General features: G+C 35.9%; 1 protein-coding gene and 1 non-coding gene across 3 annotated transcripts in view; both read left to right on the top strand.

Moving 5' to 3' along the window:
* The window catches only part of NRDC (nardilysin convertase), a 112,592-nt gene that overhangs the window by 39,163 nt on the left and 56,824 nt on the right, over positions 1-16,605 (top strand). For both annotated transcript variants that reach the window (XM_055401917.2, XM_055401916.2), the window contains one exon: positions 14,917-14,990. In XM_055401917.2, the coding sequence (XP_055257892.1) occupies positions 14,917-14,990 (74 nt within the window). The remainder of the gene's footprint in view (positions 1-14,916; positions 14,991-16,605) is intronic.
* On the top strand, positions 4,476-4,548 carry TRNAY-AUA (transfer RNA tyrosine (anticodon AUA)). Its single transcript has one exon. It is a non-coding gene; the product is annotated as a tRNA-Tyr (tRNA).

Here is a 16,605-nt window from a genome sequence, read left to right as displayed (position 1 = left end):
CAGGCAAGAATACTGAAGTGTGTAGCCATTCCCTTCGCCAGGGCATCTTCTTAAACCAGAGATTGACCCCAGGTCTCACTCATTGCGGACAGTTCTTTACTGTCTGAGCCACTAGGGAAATCTGAAGGGCACTAAATATGTAAATGGTAACAACAAGAAACAATAACAACAAACCCTGAGGAGGGAGGAGAGGCTTGATTTACAGAGTTGCTACATTATATTACTAAAAAATTTTTTTCAACAAAATTATGAGGGATGCAGAAAAGTATGACTGATACAATGGAAAAACAGTAGTCAATAGATACTGTTCCTAAGAAAGTCTAGATTCTGGAGTTAACCAGACAGAAACTTTCAGTTCAGTTCAGTTCAGTTCAGTCGCTCAGTCGTGTCCGACTCTCCGCGATCCCATGAATCACAGCACGCCAGGCCTCCCTGTCCATCACCAACTCCCGGAGTTCACTCAAACTCATGTCCACAGAGTCGGTGATGCCATCCAGCCATCTCATTCTCCGTCGTCCCCTTCTCCTCCCGCCCCCAACCTTTCCCAGCATCAGAGTCTTTTCCAGTGAGTCAACTCGTCGCATGAGGTGGCCAAAGTATTGGAGTTTCAGCCTTAGCATCAGTCCCTCCAATGAACATCCAGAATTGATCTCCTTTAGAATGGACTGGTTGGATCTCCTTGCAGTATAAGGGACTCTCAAGAGTCTTCTCCAACACCACAGTTCAAAAGCATCGATTCTTCGGCGATCAGCTTTCTTCACAGTCCAACTCTCACATCCATACATGACCACGGGAAAAACCATTGCCTTGACTAGACGGACCTTGGTTGGCAAAGTAATGTCTCTGCTTTTTAATATACTATCAAGGTTGGTCATAACTTTCCTTCCAAGGAGCAAGCGTCCTTTAATTTCATGGCTGCAATCAGCATCCGCAGTGATTTTGGAGCCCAAAAATATAAAGTCTGACACTGTTTCCACTGTTTTTCCATCTATTTCCCATGAAGTGATGGGACCAGATGCCATGATCTTTGTTTTCTGAATGTTGAGCTTCAAGCCAACCTTTTCACTCTCCTCTTTCACTTTCATCAAGAGGCTTTTGAGTTCCTCTTCACTTTCTGCCATAAGGGTAGTGTCATCTGCATATCTGAGGTTATTGATATTTCTCCCAGCAATCTTGATTCCAGCTTGTGCTTCTTCCAGCCCAGCGTTCCTCATGATGTACTCTGCATATAAGTTAAATAAGCAAGGTGACAATATACAGCCTTGACGTACACCTTTTCCTATTTGGAACCAGTCTGTTGTTCCATGTCCAGTTCTAACTGTTGCTTCCTGACCTGCATACAGGTTTCTCAAGAGGCAGGTTAGGTGGTCTGGGATTCCCATCTCTTTCAGAATGTTCCACAGTTTATTGTGATCCACACAGTCAAAGAACTTTAGATCACCTATTTTAATTATGTTCAAGGAGCTAAAGAAAACTATTTCTAAGAACTAAAGGAGAACACAAGAATGATGTCCTACTAAATAGAGAACGTCAGTAAAGAGATACAAATTATTTTTTTCCCAGGTAAATAGTTGCTTTACTTTTACTTTTTTTTTTTAAATTGGAGTACCATTGCTGTACAATTCTGTGTTAGTTTCTGCTGTACAACAGAGTGAGTCAGTTATGTATATACATATATCCCATCCCTCTTGAACTTTCCTTCTAACACCCCTCAACAGATACAAATTATTAAAAGAAACAAATAGAATTTTCTAGAGTTGACAAGTACAACTTGAAAAATTAACTAGAAGAGCTTAACAGAAGATTTGAGCTAGCTGAGGACGGAATGAACAAACTTGAAGAAAGATTAATTGGGATTGTCCAGTCTGAGGAACAGAAATAAAGAAAAGGGATGAAGAAAAATAAGACAGAGCCTCAGAGATCTATGGGATACCATCAAGCATACTAGCATGTGTTTTATAGGAGTTCCAAGAGGAAATGAGAAAAACATAGAAAGTATTCTTGAAGGCATAATAGCCAAACTCTTTCCACATTGGTAAAAGACAAACATCTACACATTCAGGCAACTCAGCAGATTTCCAGAAGAATAAACACAGTAATATTCACAGCAGTGACTTTCACATTAAGACATGTTATAATCAAGCCTTTAAAACTAAATGTAAAAAGAATATTGAAAGCAAGAGAGGAGCAGCTTTTTTCATAAAAGTTAATCTCAATAGGGTAAACAGGTGCTTTGAGAAATCATGGAAGCAAGAAGACAATGGTATGATATATTCAAAGTACTGAAAGACTGCAAACCAAGTATTTTTTATCCAGTAAAAATATCCTTCTAAATGGAGAAATTAGGACATTCTCGGCTAAATTAAAATTGTTGTTAGCAGATCTTCTCTGTATGACATGTTAGATGGATGGAGTCCTTCAGACAGAAATGAAAGGACACTCAATTCCACATGAAGAAATAAAGCACACTTATAAAGATAATTTATACTATATAATTTATATTGTCTTTGTTTATCTATATAAATATAAAATATATAGTTTTTGTAATTTTTTCCTATCTGATTTAAAAGATAGCTATATAAAGCAAAAATTATGAATGTGTTGATAGGCATATACTATATAATATCATTTGTATGGCAATAATAGCACGAAAAGGAGAGAGTAGGTATACAGAAGTGAAGCTTTCGTGTAATACTGAAGTTAAGTTGGTATTAATTCAAAGTGGATTGTTATAAGTTATTAGGAAAATAACTCAAAAATGTAGTAAAAGAAATGGCAAGGGAATTTGAATGGTACTCTAGAAAATACCTATTTTAACACAAAGAAGTCAGCAGTTGAGGAATAGAGGGGAAAAAAGGTATAAGACTTGCAGTAGATAGCACAGACATATATAAATCCTGTCTTATCAGTAATTATATGTGTAAATAGTTAAGCATTTCAATTAAAAAATAAGACATTGGCAGACTGGGTAAAGAAACATGAGTCAGCTATATAATATGCTGCCTATAAAAGACACACTTTATTTTTTTAATTGACATATAATTGCTTTACAGAATTTTGTTGTTTTCTGTAAAACATCAACATGAATCAGCCATAGGTATACATATGTCCCCTCCCTCTTGAATCTCCTTCCTCCCTCCCTCACCATCCCATGCATCTAGGTTGAGACAGAGCCCCTGTTTGAGTTCCCTGAGTTGTACAGCAAATTCCCATTGGCTTTCTATTTTACATATTGTTATGTAAGTTTCCATGTTACTCTCTCCATACATCTCACCCTCTCCTTCCCATCCCTCCCCACCCACCATGTCCTTAAGTCTGTTCTCTATGTCTGTTTCTCCTTTGCTGTCCTACAATAAATTCATTGGTACCATCTTTCTAGATTCCATATATATGCGTTAGTATACGATATTTATCTTTCTCTTTCTGACTTACTTCACTTTGTATAATAGGCTCTAGATTCATCCACCTCATTAGAATGACTCAAATGTGTTCCTTTTTATGCCCTGGTAAATTCCATTGTATAAATGTACCACATCTTCCTTATCCATTCACTCTGTTGTTAGGCATAGAGGTTGCTTCCATGTTCTAGCTATTGTAAATAGTGCTACAGTGAACATTGTGTACATGTGAGACACATTTTAGATTAAAATACACCAGTAGATTGGCAATAAAAGGATGATATGTGTCCTGCATTGGCAGGTGAGTTCTTTATCACTGAGCCACCAGGGAAGTCTTAAATATACCCTAATAGATTGGCAATAAAAGGATGAAAAAGTATATATAAATAGTGATTAAAAGGGAACTATGGTGGCTGTACTAATATCAGACAAAATCGACTTTATGATGAAACTTGTTACTGGAGACAAGGGAATTTTATAATGATATAAAGGTCAGTTCATCAGAAGGTGTAACAGTTATAAATACACGTTCATCTTTCAAAGGAACCTCAAAATACATAAAGCAAAAACCGACAGAATTGAAGGCAGAAATACACTAGTCAGTAATAATAGTTGCAAATGTAAATATTATACTTTCAATAAGGAGTAGAACAACTGGGTAGATCAACAAGAAATAGAAGACATGAACAAGCATGTAAACTTTAACAGAGCACTTCACCCCAAATCAGCAAAATACATATTCTTAAGTAGTGCAGGTACTTTTCTCCAGCATTGATATACATTAGGTCATAAATTTATTTCCAATATATTTGAAGGAATAAAATTATACAGAGTATGTTCTCTAGCTGTAATGGAATGGAATCAGTAATCAGTAACAAGGAAATTTAGGGAATTTCACAAATCTGTAGAAATTTAACAGCCTACCCTTAAATAATCAATGGATCAAAAAAGAAGTCATGAGGGAAATTAAAAAATACTTAGACACTAGTGAAAATGAAAACAACATACAAAAAATTATGAGATGCATCAAAACCAGTGCTCAGAAGGAAATTTATAGCTGTAAACCCCTCCATGGCTTCCCTGGTGGCTCAGACGGTAAAGCGTCTGCCTATAATGCAGGAGACCCAGGTTCGATCCCTGAGTCGGGAAGATCACACCCCTCCGTTAAAAAAAGTAAGATCTCTGGAATTGAGCTGCAGGAGTTGCTTGTATATTTTTGAGATTAATTCTTTGTCAGTTGCTTCATTTGCTATTATTTTCTCCCATTCTGAAGGCTGTCTTTTCACCTTGCTTATAGTTTCCTTTGCTGTGCAGAAGCTTTTAATTTTAATTAGGTCTGATTTGTTTATTTTGCTTTTATTTCCAATATTCTGGGAGGTAGGTCATGGAGGATCCTGCTGTGATTTATGTCAGAGAGTGTTTTACCTATGTTCTCCTCTAGGAGTTTTATAGCTTCTGGCCTTAAATTTAGATCTTTAATCCATTTTGAGTTTATTTTTGTGAATGGTGTTAAGGATTGTTCTAGTTTCATTCTTTTACAAGTGGTTGACCAGTTTTCCCAGCACCACTTGTTAAAAGAGACTGTCTTTTCTCCATTGAATATCCTTGCCTCCTTTGTCAAAGATAAGGTGAACCTTATCTCAAGTGAACCTAAACTTGCATTTTAATTAGCAAGGCAAAGAAGAGCAATCTAAACTCAGGTAGAAGGAAGGACATAATAAACATTTGAGTGGAAATAAATGAAATAGGGAATAGAAAAACAATAGAAAATAAAATCAAAATTTGGTTATTTGAAAAGGTGAACAAAATTGGCAAACCTTCAGCTAAACTGACCAAGAAAAAGAAAGAGTGGACATTAGTATGATATTAACCAAAATTAAAAAAATTAGAATTGTGAACTGTTGTATGCCAACAAGTAGATAACCAAGATGAAATGGACAAATTTGTAGAAAGACACAAAACTATTGAAACTGACTCAACACAGAAAATCTGAATAGACCTGTAATGAGAGATTGGATTAGTAATCAAGAACTTACCAAAAGAAGAGTATAGATCCATATGACTTTACTGGTGAATTCTACCAAACGTTTAAAGAATTAAAACGAATGCTTCATAAACTTCTGAAATACAGAAGACGGACACTTCTAAGTCATTCTGTGAAGCCAATATTACTCTGATATTAAAACTAGACAATGATTGTACAAAAAAACTACAGACCAGTATTAGAATGTGTGTGTGTGTTAGTTGCTTAGTCGGGTCCGACTCTTCGCAACCCCATAGACCATAGTCCACCAGGCCCCTCTGTCCATGGAATTCTCCAGGCAAGAACACTGGAGTGGGTTGCCATTTCCTTTTCTAAAAGGAACTATAGAAAGAAAGAAAGTGAAGTCACTCAGTCGTGTCTGACTCTTTGTGACCCCATGGACTGTAGCCTACCAGGCTCCTCCATCCATGGAATTTTCCAGGTAAGAAGACTGGAGTGGGTATCCATTTCCTTCTCCAAGTAGTAGAATATAGATGCAAAAATCTTCAACAAAATACTACAAAACTGAATCAGCATCATATAAAAAGGATTATACACCATTCAGGTGGGATTTATCCCAGGACTGCAAGGGTAGTTCATACAAAAACCAATCAACATAATGTGCCAAATTAATAGAAGGACAAACACATTTCAGAAATTATCTCAGTATAAACAGAAAAGGCATTTAATTGAATTCAGCACCCTTTCATGATAAAGCATGTAATAAACCATGAATAAAAGGGAACTTCCTCAACTTCATAAAGAGTATCTATGAATAACCCATAACTAACATCATTTTTAATGGTGGAAGATTGAAAACATTTCCCCAAATAGCATCAAGACATCACCTCTGTCACCTCTATTTGACATTGTAATGGAGGTTTTAGCTAGAACAATTAGACACAAAAAAGAAGGCATGCAGATTGGCAAAATAGTAAAACAACTTGTAGATGGCTTCATCGTATATGAATGATTCTCATTATTTATGGAGAATTCATCTACTCACTAAAATTTTTTTGTAGCTCCCAGATGAATACTTCTGATGCTTTTGCAGTCATTCATGGACATATGGGGAGAAAAAAAGGAAAATTGTGAAAGATTTGAGTTGCCTGACCTACACATTCTCAGCTGAGGTTGAACAAGGCAACACTCTGCCTTTTTATTTCAGTTTCATGTAGAAGTGACCAGAGGATAGGGAACAGAATAACATAGTAAAAGAAGCTCGAGCTCTGAAGCCAGTTCTGTGGAGTTTGAGTCCCAACTCTGGTACCCATTGGGAAAGTGGCCTTGGGCAAAGTCCTTAATGCTTCTGAATTTCATTTTCTTTTTTGTGAAATAAAAGAGAATCAACTAGAACGAGATATCTTTAGGATTTAAGGTCATAATCTGTGTGTGTGAGTGTGTGTGTATATGTATATATTACTCCTAGAGAGTCCCTCAGTACTTGCTTATTCAGCAGACTTGACAACTGTAGAAACCATAACTACTGCAAATATCAAGAACTTACTATATGTAAATAACCCTACAAATTCTACAAACGAACTGTTAGAGCTAATATCAAGTTAACAGGGTTTCAGAATCAAGATCGTTGTACAAAAATCAACTGTATTTTTACACACTAGCAATGAAAGATTAAAAAATGAAATTAAGAGAAAATTCCTTGTACAGTAGTATTAAAAAGAATAAAATACTTAGGAATAAATTTAACGAGAGAGTTGCAAGAGCTGGAACGACATCCCATGTTCACAGATTACAAGATTTAATATTGTTAAGATGGCTGCTGCTGCTGCTAAGTCACTCCAGTCGTGTCCGACTCTGTGTGACCCCACAGACAGAAGCCCACCAGGCTCCCCTGTCCCTGGGATTCTCCAGGCAAGAACACCGGAGTGGGTTGCCATTTCCTTCTCCAGTGTGTGAAAGTGAAAAGTGAAAGTGAAGTCGCTCAGTCGTGTCCGACCCAGACCCCACAGACTGCAGCCTATCAGGCTCCTCCATCCATGGGATTTTCTAGACAAGAGTACTGGAGTGGCTTGCCATTGACTTCTCCGGTTAAGATGGCAGTACATCCCAAATTTGTCTATAGATTCAACTTAGTCCATATCAAAATTTCAGCTGTCTTTTTTGAAGAAATTGATGAGTTGGTTCTGAAATTCATATAGAAAGGAATTGACCAAGAATAGCCAAAATTAATCCTGAAAAAGAACAAAGTTAAAGGACTCACATTCTCAGTTTCAAAACTTACTCAAAGCTACATGGTACTGACATAAGAATAGACACATAGGAGAACTTACCTGTGGTCCAGTGGCTAAGACTCCCAATGCCTGGGTTCAACCCCTGGTTAGGGAACTAGATCCCACATGCGACAAATAAGACCCAGCACAGCCAAATAAATTTTTTAAAAAAGAACAGACATACAGATCAGTGGAATAGAGTTGGGGCTCCAGAAATAAAACATTACGCTTATGGTTAGTTGCAAGGGTACCGCATCAATTCAATTGGAAAAAGTTTTTCAACACATGGTACTGGGACAGCTGGATATGCACTACAAAAGAATCAAGTTAGATACTTTGTTCATACCATATACATATTGAGACATAATTAAGTGTAAGAGCAAAAGCTCTAAGACTCAAAAGAGAAGATAGGCTTAAATCTTTGTGATTGGGCATGGCAATAGTTCTGCAGATATGCCATGAAACACAGAAGGAACAAAGGAAAAACTGGATAAATTGGACTCCACTAAAATTAAAAATTTTTTTGCTTTAATGGGTCCTGTGAAGAAAATGAAAAGACAGTTCACAGAAGGGAAGAAAATATTTAAAAATCATATATTTGGTAAGGTGCTAGTATTATCTGTGTTCAACAATAAGACAAATAATCCAATTTTTGAATGGGCAAAGAATTTGAGTAGACATTTCTCCAAGGGAGATACTTAGGTGCTCAATAAGCACATGAAAAGATGCTCAACGTCTTAGTCACTAGGAATGAGGTGTACCATCTCGCATTGGTCAGAATAGCTATCATTAAAAGTCAACAAATAATAAATGTTGGAGAGTGTGTGGAGAAAAGGAAACCCTTTTATATTGTTCAAGGGAATGTAAACTGGTGTATTCACTATGGAAAACAGTGTGGACAACATGATCCACCGTCATGATCCAACAGTCCCACTCTTGGGCATACATCTGGAAAAGACGAAGACTAGTTTGAAAGGATATATGCACCCCAGTGTTCATAGCAGCACCATTTACAATAGCCAAACGTGGAAGCAACCTATATGTCCATCAATAGATAAATAGATAAAGAAGTGGTGTGTATATACAACGGAGTATTACTCAGCTATAAAAAAGAATGAAATAATGCCGCTTGCAGCAACATGAATGGACCCTAGAGATTATCACACTAAGTGAAATAAGTCAGAAAGAGAAAGACAGAGACTAATATGATATCACTTATGTGTGAAATCTAAAGTAGAACACAAATGAACATATCTGTGAAACAGAAACAGACTCAAGGACATAGAGAACAGACTTGTGGTGGCCAAGGGAGAGTGGGGTGGAGGGGAAACAATTGGGAGTTTGGGATTAGCTTTATAGCAAGGAATTTATATTCATTATCCTTTGATAAACCAAAATGGAAAAGAATAGAAAAAAATATGTGTAACCGAGTCACTTTGCTGTACACAGAAATGAACGCACCATTGTAAAACAGTTATGCATCAATTAAAAAAGAACTTCAGTGAGATATCACTTCAAAAAGAAGAACATTAACAATTATTGGTGAATGTGTAGGTAAATTAGAACCTTCATACATTGTTGGTGTTAGAAAATGTAGTTAGAAAACTTCATCAAAAGTTAATTGAAGAGTTACAATATGACCCCACAATTCTACTCTTAGTATACATGCTCTAGAGAATTGAAAACATACGTTTACATAAAAATATCTAAATGAGTGTTTGTAGCAGAATTATATATAATAGGTCAAAAGTGGAAAAACCGAAATGTTAGTCCACTGATGAATGGATAAACCAGATGTGGCATATCCATACACAGGAATGTTACTTGGCAATAATAAGGGGATGAAGTTCTGGTGCATGATACAATGTTTGAATGAATGTTGAAATGAATCTTGAAAACATTATGCTACGAGAAAGAGGCCAGACACAGAAGGCCCTATATAAAGTTTGATTCCATTTACATGAAATGTCCAAAATAGGCAAATCCATAGAGACCAAAAGCGTTATAGTGCTTGTCACGGGCTAGAGGGGTGAGGGAATAGAAAATGACTGTTAATGGGTACAGTTTATTTTGGGGTTAATGACTATTTTCTGAAATTAGTGGTAATGTACATAATTCTGTGAATGTAGTAAAATCCTTTTAATTATATACTTTTAATGGGATATTTTGTGGTATGTGAATTATTTCTCAATAAAAACAGCAAACGTAGACTTTCAAGAATGCTAAATGTTGGTTTGAAAAAACTAACAAAATAGATAAACCTTTCATGAGACTGGTCAAAGGAAAAAAGTATGTGAAAATATCAAGAATAAAAAGGAATATGATATACTGGCTGATATTGAAAATATAATAAGATATTTCGAAAACCTTTTCTAGTAAGTGAAAAAACTAGAGGGCATTCACAAATTCCTGATAATATTATTTATAAAACCCACATAAGAGAAATAATTTAAAAGTTTTCATCCTCATTAAAGAAATCAATCAGTAATGAAACATCTTCTCAAAAATAAACTTGTTTTCTTTAGAGTCTTACCAAAAAATGGAGGAAAGAAATAATTCCTCCCTCATTTAAAAAACAGCATGACCTTGACATAAGAAAGTATAATATAAGAAAAAATATAGACCAGATTCACAAACAGGCTGATATAGCAGTACTGAGTTGGGTTCATCCTGGAAGTACAGGGTAGGGTTAACAAAATCAGTGCTGTTCATCTCATTGCCAGATTGAAGGAGAAAAAACCATAATTCGGTGTATGTAGAGAAAAATTACATGATGAAATTGAGTATCTATTAATGAAGATGCTGTTGGCAAGTGGAGTATAAGGTAGCTTTCTCAGTGTGATATTTGATATTTTAAATCAAACCTTATATTTAATGGTGCAACTTTGAAAGATTTCAAGCTGGGATCAAGAACAAGGCAGATGTGGTTTATGATCACTTCTATTCATCATTCTATTAGGGAAGAAAGAAAAATAAGCAAAATAAACTACTGTCATCACATATGATATGATTGTGAACATAGAAAATCTAATATACAGATAAAAATTACTAACAACAGAATTCAGTAAGATAGCTAGATATGCAAAAGTTTAAAATCACAAAAATAATGTTTAACATATAAAAGTATAATTTCTGTGTATCTGCAGCAGTTAGAAATTGAAATTTAAAAACAAGTTTATAAGAGCTGCATAAATAATCAGACATTCAAGAATCATTCCCCATAACCAACCAGGGACCTATTGTATAGCACATGGAACTTGGGTCAGTGTTATGTAGAAGCCTGGAAAGGAGGGGTGTTTAGGGGAGAATGGATACATGTGTATGTATGGCTGAGTCCCTTGCACTGTTCATCTGAAACTACTGCAACATTGTTAATCAGCTATACCCCAATACAAAATAAAAAGTTTAAAATTTGGGGAAAAAGGAATCATCCCCAAAATTATATATAAGACTTCTTCATGGAGGCTATATTAAAATCTTATTTAAATATTAAATAAAAGACCTAAATAAATTGAGAGAAATACTATTTATGGATTTTAAGCCCTTTTTAAAAAATTTTCTGTTTTTGGCCACTTTGCTAAGCATGGAGGATCCTAGCTCCCCAGCCAGGGATCGAACCCCTGCCAGCTGCATTGAAAGTGCGGAGTCCTAACCACTGGACCACCAGGGGATACCCCAAAATCTTTCTCTCTTGTTTTTTTCAGTGACATTAGTTCTTCCTATTTAATGTACAGATTCAGCGATATCATAACCATAATCTTAGAAGATTTACTTAGTCTTAAATAGACAATCTAACTCTAAGGTTTATAAAGAAATACAGAGGGATGGCATCACCGACTCTGTGGACATGAGTTTGAGTGAACTCCAGGAGTTGGTGATGGACAGGGAGGCCTGGCATGCTGTGATTCATGGGGTCGCTGAGAGTCGGACACAACTGAGCGACTGAACTGAAGTATAGCCAGGATACTTTTGAATTGGAAAAATAACAAGGTTGTAGAACTTGACCTACTAGATATTAAGATTTGTTTTGTAATTAGGACATTGTGGTGTTCGCAGAAGGCTAGATAAAGAGACATGGAGAAGGCAATGGCAAGCCACTCCAGTACCTTGCCTAGAAAATCCCATGGATGGAGCAGCCTGGTGGGCTGCAGTCCGTGGGGTCGCTAAGGGTCGGACACGACTGAGTGACTTCACTTTCACTTTTCACTTTCCACTTTCACACATTGGAGAAGTAAATGGCACCCCACTCCAGTGTTCTTGCCTGGAGAATCCCGGGGATGGGGGAGCCTGGTGGGCTTCCGTCTGTGGGGTCGCACAGAGTCGGACACGACTGAAGTGACTTAGCAGCAGCAGCAGCAGACAAAGAGACGGTGGAACAGAATGTTTCTTGGAATGGAAATAGACCAACGCATACGTGGACACTTGATTTTTGATAGGAACATTATGAAGCAGTGGTCAAGGGCTTTTTAAAAAAAATGATACCAAGACAGTATAATGGTAAAAACAAAATCGACTGCCTATCTCACAACATACCCCAAAAAATCAATTCTATGTGGATTATAGACCAAAAAGTGAAAAGTGCCATTAAAAGTTTTGTGGAAAAGTGTGACTTTAACCTTAGATAAGGATTATCAAACAAGATGGAAAAACAAAAAGAGATGATAGTACATTGTGTTCATGTAAAGGTAACATAGAGAGAGTGAAAAAAGCAAGTATAAAGTGGAAGAATATACTTGTAACACATGTAACTAACAAAGGACTTATATTTAGAATAACTACCATTGAGTTTTAATTATGAGTACATATGTTTACATATTATTATATATGCTATTGCATATTATATAAGTGAAATGAAGTCGCTCAGTTCTGTCCGACTCTTTGCGACACCATGAACTGTAGCCTACCAGGATCCTCCGTCCATGGATTTCCCAGGCAAGAGTACTGGAGTGGGTAGCCATTTCCTTCTCCAGGGGATCTTCCCGACCCAGGGATCAAACCTGGGTCTCCCGCATTGTAGGCAGATGTTTTACCATCTGAGCCACAATGGATAATTAAATATATATTGTTAGAATCAATAAGAAAAGTCCAACCCAATAGAAAAAGCCCTTAAACAGGCATATTATAAAAGAAGAAATTAAAATTATTACTAAATATATAAAATATTCTATCAGGAAAATGTAAATTCAAATCATTATGAAATTTAACTATCCTTCTAAAAGTTACAGAAAATTTTAACGTCTGACAATACCAAGTGAGGGTGAGGTTGTAGAGGATTGGGAGAATGCTTTGATGCAAGAGTAAACTGACACAATCACTTTTGGAAAGGTTTGGTATTAACCTGGTGATGTAGAACATATGATGCATATGCTGTTACCTAGGAGTTCTTTCTTAGATAGATATTTAGACAAACTTGTGCACATGTGCCATGGTACATATTTATAAGAATGTTTTTGACAGCATTGTTTGTAATGGTTCAGATCCGGAACCAGCACAAATGTCCATCAGCAGTAGAATGGATGAGTAAATTCATGCAGTGGAATATTCTACTGCAGTGAAAATAAATCAGCCACAGTCACGTGTAACATCGTGAATGACTATTAAAGTGTTGAGTTAAATCATGTAAAGGGTGTATAAACTATATATCCATTTATATGAAGTTCAAAAATGAAACTATATTGTTTAGAACATGCATTCTTGGCAGGGTTCATATTGTTTCTTTTGGTAGCAGAAATTGGTTCTTGGAGGTAAAAAAATGTTTGATATTATAATGGTTTGTGGCGCTCCAAAGCTTAACCCTACCTGCAAAATCTTCATTTAGTATTAATTTCTTTCTGAGTTTTCTCAAGTATCACATGAGCACCATTTACACTGACACTGAGTTCATGGAAGAGATGCAGAGCGTATGCAAGGTCTGGGCTACAAAATTGTGGTGATAGATAATTGGAGGACTTTCAAATGATTGTTTGATCTTGAAGTCATCACTAGAGGTCGTCTGCGTGTGTCAGTTGGTTGTCATTAGCTGCCTTGTGGATGTTGTTTATGTTTGACCCTCTCTCCTTTTGTGTGTGACTTTGTTTTTAGAATTAAATATAATATTCTGTTTTATTATTTAATTCAGTAAAAGTTATTTAGCCCATCATTAGTTATAACAAGTACTGAAAATTAAAAAAATGTTAGTAATATTTTAATGAGTACTAGTAGCTAATTAAGTTAAAAGTTTCTTCTCAGAGCAAGCAGAAGTTCAAAGTTTATTAAATATTGTAGGAAATTAATTTTTAAATGTCTTGCTGGAAAAATAAATATTAATTAAAAAAAAACTTGATTGTATTGGTTATTATTTAAATGGATAATTTGCATATGTAATTTGATGTTCAGTTCAGTTCAGTCGCTCAGTTGTGTCCGACTCTCTGCGACCCCATGAATCACAGCACGCCAGGCCCCCCTGTCCATCACCAACTCCCGGAGTTCACCCAAACTCATGTCCACAGAGTTGGTGATGCCATCCAGCCATCTCATTCTCTGTCGTCCCCTTCTCCTCCCGCCCCCAACCTTTCCCAGCATCAGAGTCTTCTCCAGTGAGTCAACTCGTCTCATGAGGTGGCCAAAGTATCCACAACCTATATAAGGAATAAATTATGTTAAAGTTTACAAATACAGTTATATAATTAAGTGAAATACTAATAACCTTTAATATTTTAACTTAAAAAAGAGTAGTCCTTAGATATTTTTTACTTATGAAATCAGGTACACATACAGTATGTAAACAGGCTGTATATGTGTACAGAAATTTCATAGGGTAGTGATTGGAATAAGATTTCTGAAAAGGCTCCTTAGGGTTGATAATGGGGAAAAAAAAATCAAGAAACACCAGTCTAGAAATACATGTATATGTATTAAAACTACCAAGAAAAGCAGAGAAGTGATTACTGTAACATTTATGATATGGGTGCTGAGATGGGTGCTGGGTGCTTCTAGAGTTTTGACAGTGTTCTATTTCTTGAACTGAGTAGTTGCCACTTTGGTATTTGCCTTATAGTCTGTATGCTCATGTGTTATGTGTTTTTCTGTAATGGGTATTATATTTCATAATAGAGAAAAAGTGGTTTGTAGACTTCAAAATCTAGAAATGCTGTATATTGTTTAGGTTTTATACACATGATTATAAACTAAATCTCCAACTTAGTAAAGTTTCTTACTTTAAAAAAATAGATGTTGACTGGTGAAAAGCTTTTACCAGACAGGTTTTTTTTTGTTTTGTTTTAAGATGGGCTCAGTTTTTCATCCATCCGCTAATGATCAGAGATGCAATTGACCGAGAAGTTGAAGCTGTTGATAGTGGTAAGTGCTTTATGTCTTCTTTTTCCTTCATTGATCCAGTTATTTAGCACATTTATCGTTCTTTATCACTCTTTATGTCATCAAGGGCTAAATTAAAATAGAAATGTCATGTTTATTACTGAAGCCATTAAATGTCTATTCAGTATAGGTTTGAAATAAATAAAAGGATTGTAGATTTTTGATTTTTCAGCCTTTGCTTTATTGAGGGTTTTACCACGGTGACTGACCTCTTACCATAATTCTTAATTCTTAAGACTAATACTGGGTATTCAAACTTTTAGAAGTTCACATACTCTTTTTGCATGAAGAAATATTTCCTCTGAGGCTTTATTTTATGCACCATCCTGATATTAAAATAGCTTATTTTTTGTTACTTCTGTGTGTCAGTGCTTTGTGGGTTTAGCTTCTATAGTTCTGAAAATAATTTTGATATGTTTCTGGATGAAGAAACTAAACTCCTGAGCAGGAAACCTTTAATTTTCCTTTTTGATGGTCTTTCTTATCTTTGTGTTTTAAAGATTGAAGACCATAAGGAAAACTGTGTGTCTGCATAGGGTGAGGATTTATTAGAGAACTGTGCTACAGATATCCCTCAGTTACAGGATATCAATAAATAATATCACTGCAGATTAACTCTGCTTCCTTATTTTAGTATTAGAAACATGTAATAGTACATTTGGGGGGACTTCCAGTTCATATAGGTTAGGCTTGGCTTGCATGACTGAAGAGGCCAGGTCTTTGTACTAGTCTTCCTTTTGTAACATTTTCCCTTTGGTTTGATTGTGTGTCTATTTCTGATAATCATTTACTGCCTTCGCTAGGCAAAATAAACTGCAGACAACTGGAAAGAACTATTTGTTTTCAAGTCGGCAAACTGTGTTTTACTTATAGAAATGTCACTAATTGTGGCCCTTGATTTATTAGTAAAACAGGGTAGAATGGAGTTAGATTCCTCCTAGTTCTAGTCACTTATAATCAAAGATTTATTTTCTTCATTTTTGTTACTTACCCACAACTTTTTTCATAGGCCCAGATAACTTTGTTGAATGTATGAAAACTATATTCTGTGTCTTTAATTCTTTCAAGTGTGTTTTTATTTGTATAGTTTCAAGAGTGGGTTGAAATTGACATTTAAAAGATTAAACCCTGATGGTCCAGTGATAGGACTCAGAAATTGTACTGCCAGAGCCCAGGCTCAATCTTTGGTTGGCAGACTGAGAGTTTGCTAGCTGTGTGGTGTGGCTCCCCCCCCCAAAAAGATTAAACATCTAATTTAATTTTATAAGTTTAATTCAGAATATATTTTATTATATTTTGGATATATGATATGTATTCACACACTCACAATAAGTAGTTTTGGTTTAAAATGAACTTAGGCTAAGGCTCTGCTTTTTTTGTTTTTGATGATAGGAGACCTAGGTTTCAATTTGTAATCCGATACAAATAGCTAGGTATATATCATTAGTTACTTAACCTTCTAAATATAAAGGATTTACTTGAGATTAGGGAGATGAAAGGGGTTTCCCCAGTGGTTCAGCGATAAAGAACCCACCTGCAGTGCAAGAGATGCAGGTTTGATCCATGGGTCGGCATGATCCCCTGGAGGAGTGCATGG

The sequence above is a fragment of the Moschus berezovskii genome, chromosome 4, assembly GCF_049115385.1.
Source record: "Moschus berezovskii isolate FMDL1 chromosome 4, NW_MosBer_1.0, whole genome shotgun sequence".
Lineage (NCBI taxonomy): Eukaryota > Metazoa > Chordata > Mammalia > Artiodactyla > Moschidae > Moschus > Moschus berezovskii.
This window is presented reverse-complemented; position numbering and strand designations above follow the sequence as displayed.